This window comes from Oratosquilla oratoria, chromosome 24 (genome assembly GCF_046742065.1).
Source record: "Oratosquilla oratoria isolate Oo_2021 chromosome 24, ASM4674206v1, whole genome shotgun sequence".
Lineage (NCBI taxonomy): Eukaryota > Metazoa > Arthropoda > Malacostraca > Stomatopoda > Squillidae > Oratosquilla > Oratosquilla oratoria.
In genome coordinates this window covers 9,119,473-9,134,958 of record NC_134800.1, presented here as the reverse complement: position 1 = coordinate 9,134,958, position 15,486 = coordinate 9,119,473, and the positions used below count along the sequence as shown (strand labels likewise).

The following is a 15,486-nucleotide window of genomic DNA, read 5'->3' as shown; positions in this document are numbered from 1 at the left end:
GTTTACTTTCTTCCGTAAAGAGTAGAATCTAGTATTTTTTTTATTTGACGCCGTACATTCCTTTTTAGTGTCTTGCGTAGATAAATTAAGACGATTATCACCGCCACAATGCATACGACCGGTAAGTTAGGTTATGGTGGATCCGGTTATTATTTATTTGGTATGTTATTTATTTATTCATTTATCTATTTGTTTGTTTATTTATTTATTTATTTATATTAGTGACCTTCTCCCATCTGTCCTATGCCAATCAATCCGTTGCTCCATCTACAAAAATAAATAAATGAATAAAGCATCTCCTTGTGGAGGTGGGGAATGGGGATCTTGTGTTTCTTTGCGTCTTTGACTTGGCGGTGCTTTGAATAAAGACAGATTCTTCCATTCGTTTACCGCTTTCCTCCTGGACGGCAGGATTTTTGTTGATGAAGTGGTCAAGAATTTTGTAAGGGTGAAGGCAACGTTAAATATATTATACATATATGGTAATTAGTATAGGGTTATATCAAGATGTACACTTCACATTGATCGCATAGACACATAAGTAGATTATCTACATGAGTTATATTTTTACTTTCATCAACCAAACACTGATACAATATGAATATAAAAAATAATGAAATTATACGGGGCGACCGGTAAAGTTTCAAACACTTCCTGAATTTCTAGATGGGAGGTAGAAAAATGTGTGTACAGAAGACACATGGCACTTTCCTATACATAATATATAAAATATGAAGAAAGTATGTTTTTGAAAATCCAGCCAATAACAGTTTTTCAAAATTATAAGAAATATTTCCTCCTGGCCCGTCTCAAATCTGACATTCCTGTCAAAAATTATTGAAAATGTTATCCTCGAACAACTGAACACTCACCTTGAATTAGTACATGCTCTTCCTATGAGTCAATCCGCCTACCGTAAACTACATTCTACGGAAACAGCGCTGTGTTCGGTAGTAAATGATATGCGAATGTTAATGGATGAAGGAAAATGTGGTGCATTGATTCTACTTGATCTTAGTGCTGCTTTTGATACAGTGGTGCATTCTATATTATTGCAAGACTGTAGGAACATAGGTATAGAAGGGAGGGCACTGAGGTACTTCGAAAGTTTCCTTGAGAACAGAACATATCAAGTACAAGTTGGTGAATCGCTTTCAAGCCCAAAGGAGCTAGTGAGAGGGGTTCCGCAGGGAAGTGTCCTCGGTCCAATTTTGTTTTGCATATATGCAAGAGGGCTCTCTGATCTACTGAATAGACACGGGATCAGTTTTAAACTATTTGCGGATGATACACAATTCTATATGGCAGTGAACAATGTGCATAGCATAGAGACAGTACTGAATGACTTAATGTATGACATTAGAAACTGGATGAAACTCAAACAACTAAAACTTAATGAAAACAAGACAGATTGCCTGATAGTTGGGAAAGAAATTAATTTGGTAAGGCTAAACATTCCAAGGTTGCACATAAATGGTGTCTCGATGACTGTGGGAGACAATATTAAGAATCTGGGAATGATCATAGACAAATGTAAATCTCGCGAGTCAGGTGCATCATGTGGTTAGAGTGGCTAGTTATCACCTGAGAAACATAACCTTTGTAAGGAAATATCTGGATAAAGAAACTGTCAAAATGCTTGTTCATAACTACGTGATAAGTAGGCTTGATTATTGCAACTCGCTGTATTATGGACTGCCTAACCACTTATTAAGGCGAGGATTATTTATAAAATATGCACGCTAGTATATCAAGCGATTAAATTTGGAAAACCAGTCTACCTCAAAGAATTGCTTAGTGACTTCAGTACAGCTTCCGACTTGACGTTAAGGCATAATGTTCAATTAGACAGGCTAAATGAGCCAAGATTCAACACCGAAATGGGTCGTAAAGCCTTTGTGAATAGTGCTCCAAGGTTATATGATAAATTACCCGAACGCGTGGATATCCGAGAACTACATAACCTTCAAGAAGGAACTAAAGGCATATTTGTTCACTGAGTGCTATGACACGGACAGCATGTCAATAAGGACGGATTTTGGTTGCTAGTATAATCGTTTTCAGCTGAGCAGGGCGTCATGCAAGGCGGAGCTCAGCATCGAATCGTCACATCAAGTATCAAGTAAGTAATTTGGGGGCGCGTTACTTCACTCGCCACTCCCCCCACTTCCTTCCCACTCCAAACAACTTTCGACAGATTCGATCGACATCAGGAAAATGTGTCATATGCCCATACAGCCGGTGTTGAAGTTCACGAATTATGTTGGTTTGAGACAAAGGGATTCCAGCGATATTCTATGATTCTCCTAATGTACTTAAAACCCACAGACGTCGATGCGTTTCTTCAGTCCACGTCACACAGCCGCACAAGAAGACAGGAAGTACAAGCGACTTAAATATTCAGATTTTAGTCATGCATAAATAACGACAATGTCATATACTCTGGTTGAACGACTCCATGACAATATTGCCAATTTTAATCCTTTAAAGGACTTCCTGACAAGACCAGCTACCGTTATACACAGTGGCGAGCAGAGGCAGGGGTGGGGGGAGCAATTCAATCAGATCATATAGGGAAAAGGCGCCAAAAAGCACTTGATAAAATAGGTTTCTTTATATTTAAATCTAATAAAGTGTTAATTTTGTGTTGAGTCTGTGTTTACATATTCAAAACCTCTTTCTCGTGATATTTCTCAGTACTATGAGGCCCCAAAGTTTCAAGTATACACACATGTATGTATGTATACTTGAAACTTTGGGGCATAAAATCAAGTTGTGTATACAACTGCACGTAACATTACCGAGGCGTGAGAACCTTTCAAAAGACTTCAATGTTTTCTCCGCATCCATAGGCAGACTGAACTTTGTCGTTTAATAATCCTCGCAACTGCCTAGACGTTGATATTGAGCCAGGAGACTCCAAGCGGTAAATCGACGGTTGCAACCAAGGATGTCATTTTATGGAAATTTTCCACAAATTTGTGAGAGAAATTTGTTCACATGGGATGTTTTATGAGCAAATTATATGTTGCAATGAACTTATTTCTCTATATGATAATTCCTTCTTTTTGTGGGAAAAAATTTCTTGTGGGAATTTCGTGGAAAAAAATCTCGCTCATTTGTGTGAACTGGCATTGATCACAGTGGCAACACTGGTTGCAACCACGACCTCCAAGAAAGACGACATTATCGGCAAAGACAAGGTCGATGATTGTGTTGCCAGTTGACGCTCCTCAATGACAGTAACGACAATAGCCTGTCCATGCAGGTACAGTTGTACGAAATTCTTTCTCCTCTCATGCCACATGGGGTTGGCGGTTGGATTCAAACACTCTTTGAGGGGGACTAAAGTCTCATTCATGAAAAAAAAAACACTTAAGGTTGGCTTTATTTCATGGAGCGATAGTTAAAACCACTGTGATAATAATTATTCTAACGAAATATATTGTTATATCTCCCACCCCAACCTGCCTTCTAATCTCCTTCGAATATTTCTGTGACTGAGATTATTATTGACAATTAGTGCTGGGCAAATACCGCTAATTTCAGTACCGGAATTACCGGTAAACAACAATGCCGTTACCGGAATTACCGGTACTTTACCGGTAAAAGACTCGTGAGGTAGTAGTGACGTCCCAAGTTCGAGTCGCCTTTATGACTTAAATCTCTTTAAACAAATTTCATCCTACTATGGTGTGTAGTCACAACTCAAGTTTTGTAACGTCGTCACTAAAAATCCTGCCTGCATCACGAACGGGCGAAGGAAGCACTAACCTACCCTACATGCCTACCGGTGCTATAGGCAAAATGTAAAGATATATAGTTTCGTATGCTGATCACAGATTTTTTTTTCCTTTTTTTTTAGAAATTAAAGAAAGTGCCGAAAAAAAACTGTTTAAATGATTAAAAATTACCGAGACCTTAGCGGTACATACTCGCTTAATGGTAAATGTTTACCGGTAACGTTAACGGGACCTTAGCGGTACACTCGCTTAACGGTACAAGTTTACCGGTAACGTTATCGGGACACTGGGCCCGTCAATACCACCAAACCGGGGCTTACCGAGACCTTAGCGGTACACTCGCTTAACAGTAGAAGTTTACCGTTAACGTTAGCGGTCGCTTAACGGTAGAAGTTTACCGGTAACGTTAGCGGTCGCTTAACGGTAGAAGTTTACCGGTAACGTTAGCGGTCGCTTAACGGTAGAAGTTTACCGGCAACGTTAGCGGTCGCTTAACGGTAGAAGTTTACCGGCAACGTTAGCGGTCGCTTAACGGTAGAAGTTTACCGGTAACGTTAGCGGTCGCTTAACGGTAGAAGTTTACCGGTAACGTTAGCGGGCCGTGGACGCCATCACCTCTATGATGGTGGTAACACTTCGACCAAATATTACAGCTCAATTCAGTTTTTTTTTCTATACAGACTAAAATAGATAAATTATTGGCAACATCTGGCAACCCCATTGCATATTCTGTATATTGAGAGGGAAATAGCTGTCGATCACGAGACCAGCACGTGATCCAAAGACCAAGGTGAATACTCAAGGATATATTAGCTTTCATTGTCAGCATGTTTTTTTTATTTCCTCAATTGTTTTTTCATACAAATTAGTTCATATTCTTATTTAGAAAAAGAAGCATATTGGCATTTTCATCACTTAAGCATATATGTATATATATATATATATATATATATATATATATATATATATATATATGCAAGCAATCACATCACCGTGATACAAAAATGCAAAATAACCACAGGAGAAAGGAAACTTGTAGACAGTAAGTACTTTCGCATATTACATCTTCCAGTGGTTATTTTGCAAACACACACACACACACACACACACACACACACACACACACACACACACACACATATATATATATATATATATATATATATATATATATATACATATACATTATGGGTCTTCCTTTGGCTACACGCGGAATTTTTCGATGAAACTTTCACAATTAATATAGTTTCGTATGCTAATCACAGAAATAACATTAATTCTATTGAGAAATTAAAAACGGTTTTACTGCTAAAAAAAATATTTACCGAGACCCTAGCGGTACATACTTGTTTAATGGTAATAGTTTAACCGATAAAATTAGCGGGACACTGGGCCCGTCAGTACCGCCAAGCCGATACGCGATTACCGAGACCTTATCAGTACACCCCTTAACGGTATTTTACCGGTAAATTTAGCGGAACACTGGGCCCGTCAGGCCGTCAGTACCGCCAAGCCGAGACGCGCTTTGCCGCTTACCGAGACCTTAGCGGTTCACTCCTTAACGGTATTTTACCGGTAAAGTTAGTGGCGCAATGGGCCCATCAGTCCGTCACTCAGTACCACTAAGACGAGACGTGCTTACTGTTCTCTGAGTGTTATGGTATAGCTTATCGAGTTATCGGTTAACGAAACCTTACCGATACCAGAATTTTACCGGTAACGTACCATCAAGGTTTTTACCGGTAAAACCGGTAACTTTACCGGTATCTGCCCACCACTACTGACAATCGATTTATTGCTAAGTGTAGCCTTCGTGGAACGGTTGTGGGAGGCCAAAGTTCGTTATCCGAGAAATGCTCAAGGCTCTCCTTTTATGGCTTCCTGGGCCTCTCTGCAACGGCCGTCGACAAAACTTTAGTATTCCAGCGCTGCAGTTTCGTGTTAGCATTTTGTTAGTATGATCTTTGTGTTCTTAATTGCTATTGGGGTTTACTTGTCGCCTTCAATCAAGGATGTAAACAGTTTCACGCGGACATTGATCGATGGTATGATTTCACAATTTATATTCGTCTCTATAAAAATTTTCGGCACCGTTTACACCTTGTTTCAAATCGTTACGTTTTTTTCAGTTTCCATAGTCCCTTTTAGATCAGCAGGGAATATATCAGTGTACGAAAACAATTATAACATATTCTATCTTTTATAATTCTATTGGACTTCAAATTAATTCAGTCAACTTCACAAACATTTGATGCATGCACTCTCCAATCAGTTCTAAATTGCTGTATTAAGTTATCTTAAGTCATTACAAAAATTATTGATCGGCGCAATACCAGAATTCTCGTAACTTTACTGATCTCTATAGATTTTTTCTACAGAGATCAATGAACTTCACGTATTCTCTGTCGAGGTGTGTGAGTAGGAAGCCCATCAGGTAAGAACACCAGATAAAACTACTTGGGTTTCTCTGATCTTATTATCTTATAAGTAAGAATGCAATTTTTGTATACAGTGAAAATATTAATTCTGGAACGAGTTTTTTTTATATATATATAATCACATATCCTTACTCTAAGTCTATCAGATTCATATAATTTGTAGTCTTAACTATCGTATTAATAGTGTATGTTGTTTGGTAGTTTACATATAAACGAATTGCGATTATATAATTTATAAATTATAGGATTCTGTATCAACAGCTTTTATGTCTTCATTTAAATATTCTCTTTATAGAAGTTTTCCGGCCTGCCGCAGTACTTCATCATTTGCTGCATATATATATATATATATATATATATATATATATATATACATGTATATATATTGTGACATAATGACAGGTTTATGAATGGTAAGAATGGAAAGACACGATTGAGAACAAGAGACTTTATTCCTGACCGGTTTCGCCTCTGAAGAAGCCTCAAAGGCGAAACCGGTCAGGAATAAAGTCTCTTGTTCTCAATCGTGTCTTTCCATTCTTACCATTCATATATATATATATATATATATAAGCAAAAGTTGGTGTTACTTTAGCGTGTGATCTTCATGCACGATTCTTCTTTAGTGTGAACTAAAACTACATTTAAGAATTTAATCTTCATACAAGACACTTCTTCAGCTTTGGGGGTAATTTCTATGTTCCTAAAAGAGACAGTTACTCTAGAGCCTATCATTAAGAAGTGAGAGAAAGATCTGTGATCCACTCAAACTTTAATCAGTATTACAACCACAGCACGATCAAGCACCAAGAAAACTATGTCAGTCCTAAAGATAATCATTACTCAGAGTATCAAGCAAACGTGGCAGGAAGCTAAAACTCGTCATCTTACGAACGTGGGAGGTGTTCAGACACATTTAGCTTTTGTTTGCTGGAAAATTGTGAGATTCATTTGTTGCATTTCTCACAAATGTTCAAACTGTATACAGACATGGATAGTATTCAAAGGAATCTATTATGAAAAACTGCTCCATTTTTTATTCATTCTAATTTTCTTACTTTGGTGTAGATTACATTTGGCATGTAGATAAACAGACATGGATAGTATTCAAAGGGATCTACAATAAAAAATACTTAATTTCTTTTCATTTGCTATTTTTTCTTTCTTATTATGTTGATGTATATCATATTAGGCATATAGATCATACGCTGAAGTAGATCTGTGATATTGTAGATCACATGCGACACGTAGATCACTCGCTATAGTTGCACTCAAAGGTTTCTGGTGCTTCCTTGTGTTTAGATAACTATTGCAAACATTCATACCACATTCATGTTTGCAGTGGTACATTCATCGCAGAAATTACAGCTCATCAAGCTGTCTACATTCACCTTATGACTTATCTCTCCCAATTTGCATATTCTTTCGTTACAGTTGCCATTTTTATTCGACTGCTATTTCATCCACTTTCTCGATTTCCTAACCTTTCTTCAATTTCAGACTAAGTCCCATTACTAAAACTAGAGTTTGTTCAAATTAGTGTTTACTCCTTCCTCTGGAAAGTTTTATTAAGACTTTGTCTTACATAAAACACTAATTAATTCTTGCATCATACTTAGTTAATTTGAAGAAGTTATCTTATTGATAACACAATTGTCCAGCAATATATTATAATTCTATTGTAAAAAAAAATTAGATGACATATAAAGCACACAACACCACAAAACAAGTCTTTGAAAACAAAACATTATTCAAAACGTCTGGACGTGAAAAGAGCATTCATAAATTGGTTGCAAAATAGGATAAGAGAATCATATGAGAGGTACAAAGAAAAGAGAAGAGAAGTAAAGCATAAAATAAAGGAAAACAGATATGAAATGGGGTAAGAACATGACAGATCTTTTTAAAGTAATAAAAAAAATGTTTTGGAAGGAAAATAAAAAGGAAAAGAGGGCGAATCAAGTAGAGAAGAAAAAGGTATAAGGTGCTGATGGAGAGATGATAATGGGAGAGACGGCAGTAAAAGGAAGGTGGGCAGAGTATTTTAGGGACTTGTAAAATGTGAAGGAGGATAGGAAGGGAAAGGTAGTTGCAGTGGGAGACGCTTAGACGATGACAGTGATGAATGAGAAAATGGAGGAGAAATAAGAAAATATTAGATGAAAGCAGCTATTAAAATGATGAGAGCGGGTAAGGCACCTGGGTGCCATGCGGAATGTCTAAAAAAAGGGAGTTACATTGATGGTGGAGTGGCTGGTGAGGCTGTTAATGTTTGTTTAGAAAGGGTAGAGTGCCGGAGGACTGGAGGAGTGCATATATAGTTCCGCTATATGCTATAAGAGGAAAGGGGACAAGTGTGAGTAGTTTCAAAGGGACTAGTTTGTTGAGTGTGGTTGGGAAGGCTTATGGGAGCTTTTAATTAACAGGATTAGGAGAGGAACAGAAGAAGGAATTTGTGAGGAACAGTGTGGGTTTAGGACAGGTAGGGGTTGCGTGTGTCAGATTTTTTTTATATGTGAGAAAGCTTTAGGAAAAGGTGAGGATGTTTTTTTGGCTTTTATGGATTTGGAAAAGGATTATAACAGGGTAGACAGAAAGACACTGTAGGAGGTATTGTATATATATGGGATAGGAGGAAAGCTGTTAAGAGCAGTCAAGACTTTTTACAAGAGTAGTAGAGTTTGTGTTAGAGTTAGAAATAGAGTGAGAGAGTGGTTTGAGGTAAAAGTGGGACTTCGCCGGGGAAGTGTCATGTCGCTATGGCTGTTCAATATATATGGATGGAGTGGTGCGAGAGGTAAATGCAAGGGTAATTGGCGGGGGATTGGAGATGGTTAAAGAAAATGGAGAAAAATGGACGAAGCCAGTTGTTGTTTGCTGACGACACCGCTTGTAGCAGGATTAGAGGAGGGATTAAATCAGTTTGTGACAGAGTTTGGGAAGGTGTGTGAAAGAAGGAAGTTGAAGACAAATGTGGGTAAAAGTAAGGTGATGAGATCTATAACGGGAGAGGATGGCAGTAAATTGGAAGTGAGTATTGAGGGAGAGAGACTGGAGGAAGTGTATAGCTTTAAATACTTGGGGGGCAAATGTGGCGGGAAAGGGAGGAGTAGAGGTGAAGATATAATGTAGATTGAGAGTAAATGCCTTGGACTAAAAAATATAATGAGAAATAGACATTTAGGAATGGATACTAAGAGGAGATTATATGAAGTGGTGATTGTGCCGACAGCATTGTATGGGGAAGAAACATGGAACATAAGAAGAGTTTAAATGTGTTTGAGATGAAATGTTTGAGAAGTATGGTAAGGGTTACTAGGCTGGATAGAGTAAGAAACGAGAAGGTGAGGAGGAGAGTAGGTATGGAAAGGGAGTTGGGAGATAGGGTTGATGAAAAAGTACTGTGATGGTTTGGACACATGGATAGAATGAATAAAGAAAGTAGTAAAAGAGGTTGTGGGAAGGAAAGGTGGAGAGAGTGAACACGAGGAGGCGACCAAGGATGAGATGAATGGATGGATGGGGTAAAAGGGTGCATTAGGAAAGAGGGGGATGTCTTTTGGGGATGGAAGGGAGAAGACAGAAGATAGGGGTGAGTAGAGAATGGTTGTGTATGGATGATTCTGTGATACATAGAAGGGAGTGGGTGGGGGGATGGGGGTAAGAAAATGTGTGAGTGGTATTTTAAAGTGTCCCGAAGGGATTTCTCCCCCTATTCTTTTTTTTCTGCATGAGGGGACGGAGAGAGTGGGGGGAAGGTCGCCGATTAAATGAAGCGGCCTTGATGTGAATGTGCTGTGTCTTACTGCATTGCTTCTGACCCAAGGCAATGGGCGAGATGCAGGGATGACCCGTCATCCAGGAGGAACCAAGAAAAGAGGTAGGGATGGTGAATGGGAGTGGAGTATATAGGAATAAAATGGGTAGGAGTGGATTTATGCCTTTGACTTTGGCTACCTCTCTTGTAAGAGGGAAAACCCCTTGGTATATGTATGTATGTCTGATTACACTGGTCTCAGACACCATCCATAGCCGCACCTATTCTAGTACGCTTGATCTTTCATATGCACTTTTCACTATCCATGCAGCCTTATCAAAATGTATCAACACCGTGGTGAGGTGCAGAAATTCTGTCCCGTAAAGAATATGCCGACGGTCCTGCAGTAGCCTCTCATCACCCAATAATGTTTACTTAACTCACAACTTGAATGATAGTGACTTATTTTCTTTCAACGTGTTCTCTATTGTTTATGTCATTCCACGTGACTTTCATTATTCTCTGTGCTCCCCGTTATAATATTTGTCACCGTCTATAATTCCTGCACGTTTTCATAGCATTGTTAAATTGTCCAGCACATTAAAGTGTAAATGATTACAATCTATTGATGGTATAGACAGACGTTTGAATTTCTATGGTTACCGGCTACTGACATTTGTCCTTGGTCCACCGAAGCAGACGAATCTACATCGTCGAATCAGCCGCGTAAAAGTAATATGAACATCTATTTCATATAGTTTAATTGGAAAACACTTCAATAATAAAAATATAACCCATTTATGTTTAACTTAATATAAATAGAATGTTTTAAATTGTCTTGAGAATTTTACACTTTTTTATTTAGAACCTGTTACTACTGATTCTCTTTTATCCAATTTTATTGAACCTTGGTTTGTTTAGGACGCCATTTTCGAGCACAATGGGGGAGCCCGTGACTGGAGAGTAAGTATTTATTACCTTATATCGTTACCCTTTAGTCTCATATTCTAGTAGAAGTGGTAGGAGCTTATATCTTTCCATTAGAGTGTAATATGGTAGATATTAGAGAACTGTGGTGGATGTAGGACATAGTTGTATAATGACGCTGGCTTCATGAGTGAGAGAAGCCGGGTATGTAGGATGGAGAGGAGTTAAGAAAAAATAAAGTATGATGAGATCAAACATGTATTCAATTTGAATAGGCTGCTATACGTGCTATCCATATTAAGCATATAATAACTATAATAGGGGGTACTCTTGAAAAGGTCAAAGTTCATGATAATTGTCAGAGGAAGTAATGTGGCTTTTGTGACTTCTGTATGGAAGTTGGTGGTTACTCTCAGATATACATGAGTTGTTATTTTTTAACGAACGTAATGTACATATCATTAGCACCCATGAGTTCCTGTAAGCCAGGTGAAGTTATATGTCCAGGAAAAAAATTGCAGCCATGTATGATTTTATGCTGGTTGCAAGTGGGTTAGTCAATAGTTCAATCATTTTGTTTTCCTAGTTATACTTTGAGTTCATTAAGATAAGTAATAGTTAAGATTTCCCTAGTATGCATTTAATTTATTTGAAGTTATTTATAATTTTTTTAACTTAGTAAATTTAGGCTGGTAGAGCAAATTATCGGAGTGAATGCACCACATGATGCTATGTTGGATCAGCCTTTATCCTCCTGTTGTAAATGTTCTTTTTCATGCACATGGGGGGATAAAATACTGATCTAATCACTCATCCTAACCATTAGAATTTAAGTTTCTAAAGTTTAGATTTGAGAGCCAATGAAGTGGAGCAGTGATGATGAGATCTATCATTCGACCTGTTTACTGTTGGGAGTATTGGCTGGCTCATTTTAGGTCCAGTAGTTGTTAAACACTGATTTTTTGAGAATTTGATTTGATTTTGACAAAAGGCGTAAATTAATTATTTAGTAAGCTTCATTGAACAATTTTTTTTGTCATTTTCAGCCATGAAAGAATTTTGATAAATTTTTAGAAGTTTACACATATATGATATGGCAATAGAAAATCAAGTAATTTTGTAAATTATAATACACCAATGTATTATATGTTATTCTTGGTGGAAATTAATAATAGAAAAGGTTACTTAAAGCTATAAACAAAGAGATGTAGCTCCTTAGGTTGCTTGAGATGCCGTCTGTGCGTTTTGGTAGAGGCGGAGGCCGAAGAAATGAAAGTATGATAAATTTGTCTATTCCCGGGTACGGACAGTTGCTCTCTGGATAATTGCTCACCGGATAGTTGCTCACCGGATAATTGCTCACCGGACAATCGCTCACCGGAGAAGTGACAAAGAGGACACTTGCTCACCAAATATTTTTTTTTACTTTTCTTGAACTTGATAACAAACAATATACAGGATTTTTTAGTTATATTTAGGTTTATTACAGCAATAATACACAAACAATATCCAAACTTTCATATTTTAGTTTTTAATAATTATAAAATTCAATACAAATTTCTCCCATCAATATATAGTAAATTTGTATTGAATTTTATAATTATTAAAAACTAAAATATGAAAGTTTTATAATTATTAAAAACTAAAATATGAAAGTTTGGATATTTGTGTATTATTGCTGTAATAAACCTAAATATAACTCAAAAATCCTGTATATTGTTCATTATCAAGTTCAAGAAAAGTAAAAAAAAATCTTTGGTGAGCAAGTGTCCTATTTGTCACTTCTCCGGTGAGCAATTGTCCGGTGAGCAACTATCCGGTGAGCAACTATCCAGTGAGCAACTGCCCTACACCCGTCTATTCCAACCTAACCTACCTGACCTAACCTACCAACCTAACCAAACCTAACATAGTCTACCTACCTAACTTGCATTTAGTAATGTGGTACCTGTAATTGTAGAGATCATCAGGGTCGTGATCTTCGACCCCCGAATCTATCAAAACAAAGATGTCGTCTTAAGGAGTCGAAATGGCTACATTCATGTCTATACTAGTTTTAGCAATGTTTTCTGATATTGATTTCTACAAGTAAAATATTTATTACATTCATGTATAATAGTAAAAAAAAATTATTTAATTTTCTAATGTTATATTGCGTAGGTGTGCAGATAAGTAGTGTGTTCTAATGCTGCGGGGTTGGTTCTAAAACAAGTTACCGTACTCCAAGTACACCAGTCCCTCTGTACAGTGTATTTTTCCAATAATGGAAATCTTGGTACAGCAACCTTGGAATCTGGGGAATTGGAAAAATTCCTGAATCATGCTAACATTGATGTAATAGAAAACTTGTTTGGCCAATAGCTCCTAATGTAATAAAAGCTGATCTAACACAACAACCATTTCATAACAGAAAACTGGGAATTTGTGAAGGGGTGGTGAGAAAATAATTCCCGCTACATGCGAATGAAGCATAATATTTGTTGCATCACCCATAATTTTTTTTCATGAAACTTGTTTTTCTCCCTGTTCTAGTCTAACCTACTTAACCTAAAAAATGTGTGCTGGGACAGACATACAATTTGCACTTTGGACAGACATGACACCGTCTTGTCATGCGGGTAGCATGAAGGTTGCAGAAATTATTTTTTCATCATCCATTAATATAAATTTGAGGGAAAAACATTACAAAGAGAAGTTGTTGCCGTAATATAGATGCAAAAGACATACAAATTGTTGTGCGAGCTGGTGAGATGAAATAGCGTGTAGCATAAAGTTGCGGGAACTATTTTTTCACCATCCCTTAATATTAATTTCCGCAAGAAACATTACTAAGAAAAGTTGTTGGATTTGTTGCAATATAGATGTAGAAAATATAGTAGAAATATACAAAATGTGTGAGTGGGCAAGACAAAACTTCGCATATACTGAAAATATTTTTTAAATGTTAAAGAAGAAAAAAAAAGTGAAAGATGTTTGATACTGGAATAAAAATGGGAATTGTATTGAGTAATGGGAATCCAAGTTATATAGACGTCAGGCCAAAATAAGACATGTGACACGTATACAGATTTTGTGATTAAATTCTGATACAGAGTGATGCTAATGAAATATGAATGCCCCAGAATTTGAACAAAAAAAAATCAAGAAAATTTTGTATCAAAATATGAACGAATTTTTGAAATTTGAATGAATTCATAGATGTTCCAGAGGTTTCTTGTATGTGTTTGTGCATTGCCACACCCATGATCTCTAATCTCTCACTTTTGTTCTTGAAGCGGTAGTGAAGGCATTTCTCTCTCTCTCTCTCTCTCTCTCTCTCTCTCTCTCTCTCTCTCTCTCTCTCTCTCTCTCTCTCTAATTATTGTTTTGGAAGTCAATCATAGAAGAATTAATAAACATATCAATCTCACAATATTGGTAGGGGATAAGGTGCTAAAAATGACATCATCAGTTTAACGAGTTAAACACCATATGAGGACGGAGCCTTTATTTGTACGACGTTTTGCTTATTACAGCTTTTTCAAGTACAAGTTGAGATACAAATACTTGAGATTGAATAAGGGGAAAGGAGGGAACGGGGGGGGAAGGAGGAGGAGGAGGAGAAGGGAGGGGATTGAACACTGGGAAAGGATGAGAATGCTGGCCCAAACATCCGGAGGCGAAATGTCCACAAAGGGTGGTTTAGATATTTAAAATTTTGCTGGCCATGGGTATTAGGGGAATAATGTGAGGCGAGATGTTAAACGTGCCCCTGTTTTGTTCAATAGTGTTCGTTCCTTTGAATGATTGCTGCTTCTAAACACTTCCTGCAGATTTTGTCTGGTTCTCGTATCAGCAGCTCTGCATTCTTCCAGTCCACAAGATGGTTTTCCTTGTTTCTATGTGTCACACATGATGTCACCACCAATGCATGTGTGACACATAGAAACAAGGAAAACCATCTTATGGACTGGAAGAATGCAGAGCTGCTGATACGAGAACCAGACAAAATCCGCAGGAAGTGTTTAGAAGCAGCAATCATTCAAGGAACGAACACTATTGAACAAAACCGGGATACGTTTAACATCTCGCCTCACATTATTCCCCTAATACCCATGGCCAGCAAAATGTTAAATATCTAAACCACCCTTTGTGGACATTTCTCCTCCGGACGTTTGGGCCAGCATTCTCATCCTTTCCCAGTGTTCAATCCCCCCCCCCCTTCTCCTCCTCCTCCTCCTCTTCCTTCCCCCCCCTTTTCTCTCCCTGTTCCCTCCCCTCCTTTCCCCTTATTTAATCTCAGGCATTTGTATCTCAACTTGTACTTGAAAAAGCTGTAATAAGCGAAACATCGTACAAATAAAGGCTCCGTCCTCATATGGTGTTTAACTCGTCAATCTTGTCGGCAACTACCACTTTTAAGGGATCATCAGTTTACATAGTCACTAGCTGACTGGACAAGTCATGCTGTGGTGTTGGCTCACTCTGGACTGACTTACTGACTTAGTTTACTTAGTCAAATTTAGAGGGTCTTCCTCATAGCTGTGGTGGTTTACTACTACTTCCAGCCCTAATATCTTCTCTCTGGAGATCTATCTGGTCTGGTATGGAGTGACAAGCTGCTTTGCAGTATTCTGTATAA

General features: G+C 37.6%; 1 protein-coding gene across 5 annotated transcripts in view; it reads left to right on the top strand.

Annotated features, from left to right (window-relative positions):
* The first annotated feature begins 10,763 nt into the window (after positions 1-10,763).
* Positions 10,764-15,486, top strand: part of LOC143038432 (uncharacterized) — a 65,814-nt gene continuing 61,091 nt past the window's right edge. For 4 of the 5 annotated variants that reach the window (XR_012967563.1, XR_012967562.1, XM_076207619.1 and 1 more), the window contains exon 1: positions 10,764-10,901. Coding sequence is in view for 3 of the 5 variants with exons in the window: in XM_076207619.1 (XP_076063734.1) it covers positions 10,879-10,901 (23 nt within the window). In the remaining 2 variants the exon portion in view is untranslated. The remainder of the gene's footprint in view (positions 10,902-15,486) is intronic. The other variant, XM_076207618.1, reaches the window with a different exon arrangement.